Source organism: Apteryx mantelli, chromosome 1, assembly GCF_036417845.1.
Source record: "Apteryx mantelli isolate bAptMan1 chromosome 1, bAptMan1.hap1, whole genome shotgun sequence".
In the NCBI taxonomy this organism is placed as follows: domain Eukaryota; kingdom Metazoa; phylum Chordata; class Aves; order Apterygiformes; family Apterygidae; genus Apteryx; species Apteryx mantelli.
The window spans coordinates 219,405,102-219,418,395 of record NC_089978.1 but is presented as its reverse complement, the minus strand read 5'-3'; the positions used below and the strand labels follow the sequence as shown (position 1 = coordinate 219,418,395).

The window sequence follows — 13,294 nt, the reverse complement described above, 5'->3', positions numbered from 1 at the left end:
CGCTCTGCCGCACGCTCGCTCCTGCCTCGCGCTGAATGAAGAGCCGTACCGGCAGCCTCTGCAGTGAAGCGCACTGATTTATCTTTGACCTGCCACTTGCTCTTCTTGGGATGCGCATGGAAAGGAGAGAAGGAAGAAGAGGAGGCAGGGAGTGATAGTGGCAGCTCAGCCTCAGATGGGAGATGCCGGGTAATCCTGCCCACACCCACACCATGGTTTTTGCCTGTAGTAAGAGCAGCAGCACCCTTCCCCACCCTGCTGGTGCATCCTGTCCTGGTGCAGGGAGGGCTTTGGGCAGCCCCCTCTTCAGGAGCCGCAGCTGCCCTGCTTCTCCCTCTTTGCAGGGTGCAGAGGAAAATGTTGCCCCCAGCTTTCCCCAAGCGCACCCTGTCAGCAACACCGGGGTCACTGCACCGGGGCTCGCTGTGCCCCTCTGCCATCCCATGGACGCTGCGAACCACTGTTTCGTGGTCCAGCCTCCAAGTGAAGCATCCTCAGCTGTTGCCACAGCAACAGCTGAGCGCCCTGTTGCCTGCCCTGGTTAACCTGGCCGGAGCCATGGATGCTGAGAGCCGGAGCTGGGAGAAGAAAGTAATCATCTCTGCTCAAATTAATGTATCTATCGTTTCTCAGGGACTCTAATGACAGTTACAGCGATGCGAATATCAGCGCGCCTAATTCTTTCCCTCTTGCTGATTATCCACTTGCTTATCCTGGCACCCGTCTATCATTAAGGGGAGGGCACAAGGCATTGTTTCTATGGCAACCTCAGACAACCTGCTGCATGCAAGTGGGGTGAGCATGAAGGGGGACGGGCAGAGGAGGCGAGGGAACCCAGAGCGGCTGCCATGGGAAGCATCAGCCACCCCATGTAGGTGCGATCTGGCAGGTGCTGTGGCACGTACATTTCATGGGAGCCCTGTTTAAGCAACTCGAGGGAGGAAGGTTTGGTGTTTATCACCTCTTAGGAAGGTTTCCAAGCACGTGTGGTAGAGTCCAGTCTGGTCAGCATCCTGCCCAAGGAGGGGTGGGGAGTCTGGGACAAGGCTGTAGTGGATGGCTTGGACCCAGCTGTGGTGCTGGACTCCTGATGGTTTGGCATTTCAGGCCTTGCCCATTTTCACAGCCCTTTGACAGAAATGGAGCTGTAGCCTGTAGTGGGGTTTCCCAGTGTGGGTGCTTCAGACAGGAATAAGAGGGAGTTAAACAATCAAATTGCAGAGCAGACAGAAGAAGTTCCCTTTGTTTGCGTAATCCTGTTACAGCATGGAAATACAAGCGGGTGGCGAGCTGCTCAGGGGCAGTACCACCTAGTGTATGAGGCTGTGGGTTGCATTTCTGCAGATGAGAGTTTTACACCTGGCTCTGAGTTGGCTTGGGCAAGTTCGCTGTTCTGTGCCTCTGTTTCTCTCGCACCTTTGTCTGATTAGGGTAAGCATTTTCTATTAATAGATATTGTACAGCACTTACAGGCTGGAGCCGTGATCTGTGTGGGGGCTGTTAACAAAAAGTTTTGGAGCATTTACAAACAAATTAGATAATTCACTTTTGGTATATGCCATCGCTTGTACTGACTTGCACTGAGGTGAAGAAGATGGATGGTTTGTGTCTGAAGTGGCTTGTTCTGTTTAATGGGGGTATTTTCTGTCATCTCTGAGCTTTTCTACCCCATGATCTTCCAGCTAGCAGACTGCCAGCCCCTTGCAGAGGCTCATCTCTTGGTTTGTTTCTGCATTAACTCTTACCAGGCTTCCTCATACCTGCAGTGGTGGATCTCCAGGAAGTCAGTCTTGGTGCAAGAAAGCTCCTCTGTGTCTCTCCGTGCTGAGACCTCCAACCAAACCATAATGGAACTGAGCTGTTGCAAAAGGGCCTCCCCATGCCCACTTCCTTTTCCCTTAACACACCTCTTCTCTTGAGCCTTAGGGTTTAATTTCTGTAGCCCCTGTGCTGGTAACTAACCATGGACCTGTTCATGTGATTTCTAGGAGCAACCCAGGGAGAATAGTTTGAATGGAGGCTTAAGAAGCATCTGCCATGCAATACCATGCCCCTGCTCAATGTTACTTGTACCATCTGGTCTGTTTGTCTTTGTAATGCAAGATTGTTTATCCCAGAGGACAGAATGGCCTCAGAATGCAACAGGGCAACATTCATCTCTCCCCGCCAACGTAACACCCTTGAAATAACATAGGGATGAGCTTATGTTGTTTTGGTAGCCTGTCTCAGTGCAATGTCATTGCAATGCTTCCAGTGGCTATAGGACTTTCTGATTATCTGGACATTTGTTAGGACTGCTAGGATCTGTGCAACACCCTGGAATTTGGGGGAAAGTGGTTTCCAAAAAGCAAAGACAACCCCCTGTTCAGAATTAGCTTGGGGTGATAGCGTGGCTCTGAAGCAGGAAGCTTTTTCCTTTCTCCATTGTAGCATCAACTGCATTCCCTCCTTTGGGACATATGAGTATCTGGGACCAGGCCAAGGAGAAACATTCACAGGATATTGAGGCCGCAGATAAGAGGTGACGCTGGAATGTGTCTCCTACCCTGCTTGGGGCATCTCCAGGAGGCTGGGCTCAGGCTCTGCTTCTCCTGCCTTGTCTTTGTGCATGAATCCATTTGCTTTGGCTTGGGTGTTATCTCGTGCCGTCACAGGTCGCAGTGAGATGGAGGATGAGAACAGCCATGATATCATTTTCCTGACCTTCCCGCTGTGGAAGCCAAAGATTTATGACTCTCTGGGATTTCTGTCTTGGCTTCTGAAGCAAGCAGGGCTTGCGCCAATGTGGTTCATGTGTGCACATGTGGTGTGACTGTCAGTGTCCTCCGTTGACTTCTGAACTTACTGGCTATTTTCATAATAATTGAGCCAAAGTATGGAGCTCCCAAAGGTCCCAAGGTCCTACAGACTTTCTAAAAATGGGCAGCTCTAGAGGATAGACAGCCTTTTGGTCCCCCCTTTGGAAGGAAGAGCTGTGACTTGGGTTCAACCTTTATTAGACATCAGAAATCCCCAGGTAAGGGTCTTGAAACTCCATCACTCAAGGGGAAGTGCTTGTCAGAGAATGTCCCTTACACCTGAAAAACCCACTGTGGGGCACAGATGTGTAGAAAATGTGGCTTTGTTGAGGAAGTTAGGGGTAATAGTCCAATGCTGAAACTTTGCAGCATCACTGGGCTGCCAGGGTGTGGTGTATGGATGTACAGTGATTTGATACGCGTGAGGGTGTTGAGAGCCTTGGATGGAAGTCTTTGCAGAAGGACGGAAGAGGACAGGCTAGGCAGAGGGATGCAAATTCATAGAATATTAATTAGAGAAGAAATTTATTACTGCGTTGCCAAGCTGCCTGGGCTCAGCTGTTCTCTGCCCCATGCTGTCTGTGGCTTTGCAGGATCCAGTTTTACTATGTGAGATGTCCTAAAAAGCCTGTCTTACCTAGCCAGAGTTTTCCTTTAAAGAATGACAGACTTTGTCCCAATAAACATGTGTTTATCTTGTCTCTCAAACATACCCCACCCTCCTTAATGCACACACCCATACTTATGATTTCAAAAAACAGGCAGTTGTCACTTAGAAAATACCAGAACTGAGACTACTTGCACATCTCCAGCAGGACTCTCTCCTTTGAGCAGATGTGCCTAATGACACCATCATACACTATTTTTTTCACTAGTCCACTTGCTTCATCCGGTGACCAGAAGGTTCCTGCTCTCTGGATCATTACTTTTCCTTCTGACCATGTGTTGAAGTGGCAAAGGGCTGAGGAAAGCTAGCATTGTGTCTCTATTTAAAAAGGATAAATGTGGTACTTGGATAATTATGTCAGCCTGACCTTGATCCTGGTGAAATAATGGACCAGCTAAGAGAAGCTCCATTAATAAAGAATTAAAGGAGGGAAAAATCGTTAATGCTGATCAGCAGAGATATGTGGACTGACTTCAGAGGCGGAATAGTCCTAGGTTGGCATCCAGCTTGCAGCAGGCTTGGGTCGTTTCCCAGCATAGCCTGTGAGGCCTTGGGGGAGTCACTTAGTTCCCGATCAACAGGAATCATCAATGAGTCATGTGAGAGGAGGTTAGTTATCTTCATTCTGCTTCTGCTTTTTGAGTACCTGCTCTCCGGTGATCAGCATCACTCATGGCTCTCTAGCCTTCACAACACAGAAGCCAGGGACCCAAGGGGCTCTGGCGGGTGAACTAATGATCTGCTATTGATCTGTTGGTCTCCTTTCCTCCAACAGTGATATCTAAACACTAATCTGTGCATGCCACTGTGGAAGTATGTAGCTACCACAGAGTGAACAAAGCTTAAACAGGGCCAAATATCTTCACTGAGTGGATCTCCAGGCTCTAGGTCAATCACCTTTCTCCAGGCACTAGAATCACTTGCAAATACCTGGTAAAAGAAAGCTGGTATTTGCTCTTGAGTGCATGGCAGACTTTTAACTAGAATGGAGCTGCTAGAAGTGAAAGTAATGAAAGGACTCAATTATTCCTCTGTTATCTCTGCAGATGTTTACAGTTTCCATAAATCCTGTTGCTTACTCCTCATCAACTGCCTTTAAGGTTCTGAGCATTTTATTCATATATTATTACTTTTGCTCTGCCGATAAAGAAGTACATCATCAATCAAACTAACAGCATTGTAAACTTAGGAAGTGCAGATAAAATATATGGTGCATTAAAAAATTCTTTGACCGGGTTAGCTTTTTGTAGCTGGTTTGATTGTGGCTGGTGACGATGTAAATTTGGGGGAAGTATATCCAGAAATTTATGAAACTTGGAATCCTGCCTGCAAAGCATTGACCTGATTCCACTTTATAACCTAATAACGTTCCCCGGTACTGTTCGTGTAAATTTTAAATATAATTTTATGACGCTAAGAATTAGCGGTGTAATAATGTAAACACAATGTGAACTGTAACTCACCCCTTTCCCTCCCGCATTGGGAAAGCCGAGCTCATTGCTGCTTTGTTCTCCAAATTATCCTGGGGCTGGAAAGTTGTGCTAGAGTTTAAAAGTGATTCATGGAAGGAACCAGCTTGTCAGCCGTGGAGCCCCAAGTCCTTTGTTTGCAGCTATGCAGGGCAGCTGCTAAACAAGCATCTGATCCGGACCAGCTGGGTGTCGCAGCCCTGACCCAGGGTGACCAGGCTGAGGTGTGAGACAGATGTTCAGGCAATGTGGGCCAGGCTGTCCCCACTGCCCCTCATCGGCCAACTTGCTGTTCTCCTTCCTTTCTCCAGGTGAAACCTGATTCCTTCAGAGTCAGTGACACCCCCCAAAATCTTTTCTTTTTTTTGTTTGCTTATGCCTCTCTCTCTTTCTCTCCTTCCTTTTCTTTCTTCCTCTAAACTGTTTGCTTTGTTTTGGTTTGTTTTTTAATGATTCTTAGTCTAATATAACTAACAGAGTATACAGACACTGTGGTATATATATCTTCATAGAGGCCCAATCCCTGGCTCTCAAATCTCATTCTCTTTGTTTGATTACAGCACAAAGTGGAAGGGTGAAAAAGCCATAGCAGGTGCAGGAAAGATGGTACACTGTAACTTAGCAGAGTGGATAGACAAAAAAAAGTGTGTTTTCCTCAAACAATATGTGAGTAAATAACAATCTGAGGATTACTTCTTGTGGGCAGTGTGAGGTCCCAAAGGGCTTGAGTGAGGAAGATATGGTCCTCACTTAGATTCGCTTTGCAAGCATATTCCTTCCAGGTAAGATGACTTGGACAAGGTACAAAGATGATTGTTGAAGGAGGGATATACAAAGGAAAGTCTTAAAAAAAAAACTTTGAAGTTGAGGGTGAAGAACCAGAATTTGATGGCAAGAGTAAAGTGGAGCTGGATGCATTTAGATGAATAGTGGAAGAGTGGGTACTGGTGGCTGTGTCTGATCTGGAGTGGAGACAACAACTACTGTATAAGGGAATGGAACGGTGCTAAGGGTACAATTGCAAAAATGGCAAGATATAGAAACAGGGATAAGCAACTGATTTTGCCTTTCGGGACCCCAATATCCCTCAGAAACTGTTAACAGGTGGATAGATCATTGTATCAAACCCTCAGGGATGTTTCACCTATTCCCATGTAGGAATAGATCAAACCCATTTGCCTTTGGAAGAATGAAAAAATCTGCAATGAGACTTGAGCTCATGGTTCTGGCCATAAATAGTGACAGAGCATGGAACTATACAAAATAAGTCTGAGCAAAACCCCAAAAGACTATCTCCCTGCCCCATGCAATATCACAAGTTTGTCAAAGATTCCTGCAGGCTCCATCCCTAGGAAAGGATGATAACCAGAGCTTCTGGTCAGAATCCAGCTTTGATTGGAAAACAGCATGGTGAAATTCCCAGACTTCATAACTATATATGTATAGAGTACCATAAAGGAACCAAACTAATTAGGTCAGTGTTAAGCCCGCATAACCTCAGAGAGATTTCAATCCCCCTCTTAGCAGACTCTTCATGCTGGATCTCATTGGGGACTCACTCAAGTACAGCAGTGAGGGTGGTAATAATGTGTACGTGAGAGAAGAGGAGAGAGGGGGTTCTCATATTACTGAGACTTCATTATTTCTGCAAGCTACAGCAAAACACATTTGCAGGTATTCTACAAGGAGTTATAAATAAAGAAAATTAAACTACCATCGACCCAATGAGTACAGCCCATTTCATGCAGCGTTTTCGCTGAAAAACAGTCTATGACTTGATAACTGGCAAAATCTGGGGATTTGAGGTGTGTATCACTGCTGATGTGAGTAAAAGGCAAGGGTGGAGGATGTTATTTTAAAGGAACTGACTCATTTGAAAGCTTTTAAGTAATAGTATGAACCTACAGACACAAAATGAATCAACAGGAGTCTGCTTTCAAATGTGTTGCCCTGCTACATTTAAACTGGATTTTAGCTCCTCTGGAATCTGAACCAGCTCCCCTTACAGTCAGCAGGAAGGCCTAATTATTTATTAGTTACTGAAGACAATCGGGACGGGGTTATGCTCTCCTTGGTACAGTTGTTTGCAGTGAGTGTTTTTGCTTTCCCTGTATCATGTGAACGCTGTTCTCTTCCAGCCAAGGTGAGGCACACTGCAGATGAAGAGAAACTGTCTATGCTGGAAAATGCCCAAACCAGCTCTTTTTTAAGGACCCTTCCCCTTGGGACCTGCTGCAGGGTCTGCTCTGAGCAGGCTGATGTCTTGCCCTTAAAGATACCATCCTGAGCAGGCACCTAAAGCTGACTGCAGCAGTATTTGGATAGGGCTTGACATGGACTGCAAAATAAGTATTACACGTGAATTCGAACTCAGAGCCTTGTCCAGGCAGTGAGGTTTTATGCTGTACATCATCCAAAGAAATTACTTTTTTTTTTTCTTCTGTTTCAATTAGAAAGAACATTAGGTCAATCAGATAAAACCACATTGGGAGGATTTCCTCTTTATGGCGCTTGCCTCTTCAATTATCTATAATGAACTTCCTCACAGCACTGCAAAGCTTTTTATATGCAAACGAATCCTGTTTTAGGGCTGCCGCAATCGCTGCTTGCTAATGAACTTGAAACAAGTGTTATCGGAAAGGTTACAGCACCAGTGATGGGGGGAACAGGGATAAGGCTAGACAAGAAAGACCAGCCTGGAGAGCTGGGATTGGCCTGCAGGTAACATAGTTTACTATCTTCAAGCCCCATCCTCCAGCTTGCTTCAGAGGCTTTTCTGTTTGACAGACATCAAGCAAAATGCCCACTCTTGGGAAACAGCTGCTCAGCAGCAGATAGGGCTTTCCCATCTTCCTGTCCCAGTGATCCACTGTGCCAAGGTATCCTCTTTCCCAACCCCCATAGCTGGGGGAAAAGAAGGATGTTGTCAAGGTTAGTTCTTATGCCAGAAGAGAAAGGATCCAGGACATGTTGGGTGGGGAGTTCGGCCCCAAGTTGTCCCAGCTTCCCTCTGTAACCCGAAGCCAGGCACAGAGAGCACCTGGCCCTTCCGTAGGTAGCCATCAGCCAGGCTTGCTGCAGAATCAGAGCCAATGCAGAAGGCATCTGCCCCATCTCACTTACACATTTTTCTGCATCGGCACCAGCTGAGGGCCTGTGGTGGATTTTTCATTGATACCCTGGCATAGATTGCAGGAGTGTGTGACTCTGTTTGGAAGAGGCAGGTGAAAGAAAAGTTTTGGAGGAATGTTGAAGCCATGCAGCCCCAAAGGTGCATTTATGCATGATGTCTGCTGGAGCGATTGCAAATGGGCACTCTCACTCCAATTTTAATATAGCCCGTACCCCTTCTTCCTCCGCCATCTGTTTTTTAAAGGTCTAAATCATCCTGGTTTAGATTATGCCAGGGCTGGAAAAGACTTCCTACACCATCAAGTCTCATCCTCTTGTCAGGAAAAATGCTTCTATGACACTTTAACCGTTATGTTTCAGCGTTAGTAGTACCCTAGGGATGACTCATCATGGGACAGGATAACAGCAAGAGCAGGGAGCGTTGACACAGGGTGTAGCTCCTCAAGTATTCCTCTGGGTCAGATAGCCTCTTTCCACACTGACCATGCCTTGTATGTGTTGGGGCATAAGGCAATACCCACTAATTAGATAGTCAGCTTCCTGGGGACTCATCACCTGTGACTGCTTGGTGACTTGGTGCACAGCACCAACATCCCCAAAACAGCAGAAAATCACGTTGGTAAAACTGATTCCTGCAGGACAGCACCACATGGATTCGCCATCTCTAATGCATATGTTGTCCAACAAGGTTAACATGATGGCCCATGAAGCCTTAGCCCTTGGTAGAGCATATTAAGCTAGGTCTTGTGTCTGATTAACACAGTTAAATTGACACTGAGTCCAAGCTGTTTTGCCTCCATCCAGCTCCAGTGACTGTCTCTGCTGTCCTTGTTCTGGCGTTAGTCTGGGCACGGCCAATTCAAGTCTGCCAGCAGCTGTCAAGCTGTTAGCATTGCCATGTAAGTGCAAATGAGAAACCAGGTTGCCCAGAGGGCTGTTCAGTCTGGCATCCCCACCTGGACAGACAGACCCTCTTTGGGGGACCAAGAAAGGCTTCTGGACTTCACAGCATCTATGTGCTGGGTGGTTGCTGGATTTTCTTCCTGCCCCTGGCCATGGATCAGCTCACACCCGCAGTGTGATGATTGATGGCTCTTGTAATTCTATTCCTGGTTGGTGTAACTGCAGATGTTACACGTCTAATCCATTTCTTTATCTTCCTAAGCTATTTGCTTCTGTAAGATGTTTCCACCATCTGCTCTAACAAGCTCCCAGGCTCTTGTAAGCCATAAATTCCACTTGCAAGCCTTTCAGTTGCTTTCCCTTCTCTCCAGCTCTGGATCAGTCATTTTCTTCCTCCCATCCCTTGCCCACGCCTTCAGGTTAAGCTTTCACATCTTTCAGCAATTTGCTGTCTTCCCTTGTACAGAATGGACCTGGCCAGGGACCCCCCTCAGGGCTTGCTTTATCATGGGGCAGGACAAGCTGAAAAGGTGTTGCTCTCTGGACTAGACAGGGTAGCTGTGCCATCACAGTACTGCTGTGCTTTGCAGAGAGCAGGCAGTGTGCCAAATACAGTGTAAAGAAGAAAAAGTGGGGACAGGCCTTCTCTTGGCACGTAGGAGTTGAAAACACTTAAAAGAGGGGACAGTCAGATACTGACAAGTGATTGAAGTGTTGTACCTTATGCACATGGCATGCACAGTCTGTAGCCCAGTGCAGTGCTTGTTTAAGGATCCCATTTTATGTCATGTTGCCTTTGATTAGCTGGGCAACATTGCAGTAATTTCCTAACGGGCTGATAGCTTCCTAGAATACATGAATTTGTCAGCTTGCAGTTGCCTGATTCATTGTGCCATTGTATGATGAAGAAGCTGTGCTTTGCTTCTCTAACTAAACCTGCACAAAATCACTTGACTTTGAATCCAACTTTCTGCATCGTAGCTTTGGGTGCCAAAATTCTGCTGGTGTGAGGTACCCATCATCCACCAAGAGGCTCTGGGTTAGGAACATCCACTTAGCATCGCTCCTTTGGTAAAATTATCACTGGCCTTTCCAGGGGATCTGCACACAGTGGGCAAGAGCTGTTTCTTACTGCTTAGGCAGAAATATTAGTTATCATTCTGGAGTGATCCTTTTTGAACAGATTGCCCCAAGTATAAATAGAGATAGGCCTATCCAGAAATTTTGCTGTAATATATTTCCCCTATGCCAGAGGGAGCTTGTAAGCGGGAGTTGAATCCATCTATAATTTCCTGTCCCCTTCTAAGCCAAATCACTCTCTCTTATAAACATCCCAGACTCTGTGGCTTATAATATGTCTTGCTGGAGCTAGCTGGGGCTGTGCCTTTAGTACAGTGGGTGCATTGGTTGTTGAAGAGGCACGGAGTTATTCTTGGATTTTGTTTTATTCACTTCTTACATTTTGGTGTTGTGACTGGGCTAAGTCCTTGCAGAGGACAGAATTGCTTTCCCATTAGTTGATTAATGGAGGAGGTATTAAAAAGCATGAGAAGTAGCTTCCTTGGGTCCAGCGGGTCAAGGGACTGCAGTGGGACAGAGCAAAGGGAAGTGGGAAAGGATGGTCTGTAAAAGCAATCCTTCCTCACCTGTTTATCTGAGCCTTCCTGGTGATGCTCCATGAATACCCTTGTAATAGGCTGAGGTTTGGGAGGCACAAAGGCTTTGTAATCGGTTGAAGCGAGGTGTGAAGGCAGAAGGTTGAGAAGCATCAAAAGTCTCCACCTGGGGCTCAGAAACCTGTGTGCTGACCTAGTGCGGTCTCCTCTCTCCCCAGGACTGTCCCCAGCTGCTGCAGGCAGAGAAGATCCTGGTGCCGGTTGAAGTGATCAAGCCGATCACGCTGAAGGCCAAGAACCTGCCCCAGCCGCAGTCGGGCCAGCGAGGCTATGAATGCATCCTGAACATCCAGGGCAACGAGCAGCGGGTGCCTGCCTTGAGGTTCAACAGCTCCAGCGTGCAGTGCCAGAACACGTCGGTGAGCAAGTCCTGCTGCCTGGGGCATGTGGGAGAGACATGCAAGGGCCAAGGAGTGCCTACAGCACTGTCCTGATGAGATCTTGGGTTGTGCTGCTCCTCCTTTTACCTAACTGCCGGCCCAATTCCAGCCACGGTCAGGGGATGGCTGGGTAGTAGCTTGCAAACAAAGACCAAAAGAGCTTTGCTCTTTAGGTCTGGCTTGTGGCAACCTACCGTGGTTGCTCCTGCCCATGGATCCCAATACTTGGCCATGCTGGAGCACCTTAGCCATGACCCATAGATATTATTCCAGGCTCAGCCTGCCTATTTCCTCGCAGTGCTTCATCCTTGTACTGTGGTTATAGCGTGACGCTCCTGCAACTTCTGGTGAGTTCCAAGCAATCTCACTGCACCAACCTCTAAGCAATCACATCTCACCACACCACTTTCCCTTCTGGGGAAAGGCAGTGTTAGATGGTCCTGGACATGTTATATGTTCAGAGAAGCTTCCAAAAGGACTAGTGTTCACATCAACACTATTGTGTGAGGGGACTTGGTGATGGGACATATAACCCCATATAAACAGCATGACAGATGCCAGCATGTAATGGATCCAAAGGATGGTGAGATGTTAAAGTCTTGAGTCAAGCCTTCCCCCAGCCACTGACTCGCTGCATGACCTTTGGCTGGTTCCTTTGCCTCCACACACCTCCGTTTTCCCATCTGTAGTGCAGGACAAGTAATCCCTTTCCCAGGGAGTTTTTGTGAATCACAGTGTTGTCATGATAGTAATGCCAGTCTTCAGGGGCAAACACTGGCATCTGCCAGGAGCTGTGCATTTTGTGGTGGTGGTGTCCTAGCACTGTTTCTCAGGAGTTTTCCACAAGACTCAGATCTCCCAGACATTAATTTGAGTCATCCTCCTTGCTACTGTTATGAGATGATTTATTAGTCAAAGAGCTAATTACAGGCTTTAGCCACTTCACTGCTGCTCCACCACTCCATGCCGGGCAGCTCTTGTTAAAATCCATCACAACATATTCTGCTGCATTAAGCAGTATGTTGAAGATTATAGGCAGTTCATACATTTTACAATCTGTTTCAAGCAAACAACTTCCCAACAACCCTATCGTATATGTTTCTTTGCCTTTCTTCCTCCCCTACTATTTTCATTATTGGTTAGTGACCTGTGAATGTCCAAGTTCAGGATTTCACTGAAATGGATGGCTTGAGAAATTAAGAAGGCATTAAACACTTTTTTTTTTTCAGATTTATTTTACAATGGTGAAAGTCTGTAGCTAAAGGAATATTGCATGGATCTGGGCAGAGTCTATGTATCTGTCCATAAAACTGTAGCAGCAAAGAGGGCAGCCAGCCTTTAGAGTCACAGATTCTGTGAGATATGGAGGCATGAGCACAAGTTATCTCAGAACAGTTTTAAATACTGTTGGGCTGAGAGGTGAACTGACTGCCTTAACAGTGCTAGAGATCTCAGTGTCCCAGTCTGTGGTATCCAACAACTGAGCTGGGTTTTGAGAAGTAATGATGACTGTTCCCATGTTACCTGTGCTTTCAGACATGCACTAACTTTGTGCCTCAGCCCTGCTCCAGAGATACCTCTCCAGCAGCCAGGGGTGGCATCTCTTCTCCTTAGCTTCATCTGCTGTGCCTGCCCCTTATGCTTCTCAGTCCCTGTGAGTGGTGGGTCTGATAGACTGTGCTCTCAGGAAGAGGACTCAGTCATCCACTTATTTCGCTTAGGACTTCTTCACAGGAAGGACTGCATACTCCAAGACACTGACAGTACCTGAGACCAGAGCAGTTGGCTTCAGTGCTCCCCTTGAGATGCATTTGCTGATGGGGAGTCTAAGTGCTGAAACAAAACTGGGTTGGCCTTAACATTTTTTTTGATGTAGGAACATTCAGGACTATCCCTGCTGTGCGGGGTGGCAGGGCTGAATATCAAGCAAATGCCAAGGCATGCCATGATCTTGCTTCTATATGATCTGTAGGATGCCTGCCCCATGTGCAATGTTTTGTGGTGGCTCAGGCTGACCCCTGTCTTCTCCTTGTAAGGAGGTTTATTTTGGAATAAACTTAACCTCTCCTCTCCTCTTCTCTTCTCTTCTCTTCTCTTCTCTTCTCTTCTCTTCTCTTCTCTTCTCTTCTCTTCTCTTCTCTTTCCGTGTTTCACTCTCTGGTTTATGCTTGTTTTTTTGTTTTTTTTTCTCGAGAAATGGTATTAAGCAGATACTGAGAGAAAGAGAAGTGAGAGAGCCAGACAAAAGAAGGAAGCATTCAAAAAGAGA

General features: G+C 46.7%; 1 protein-coding gene across 1 annotated transcript in view; it reads left to right on the top strand.

The window, feature by feature from the left end:
- Positions 1 to 13,294, top strand: part of PLXNA4 (plexin A4) — a 466,063-nt gene that overhangs the window by 361,331 nt on the left and 91,438 nt on the right. The window contains exon 11 of the mRNA XM_067317539.1: positions 10,804 to 11,004. Within this exon, the coding sequence (XP_067173640.1) occupies positions 10,804 to 11,004 (201 nt within the window). The remainder of the gene's footprint in view (positions 1 to 10,803; positions 11,005 to 13,294) is intronic.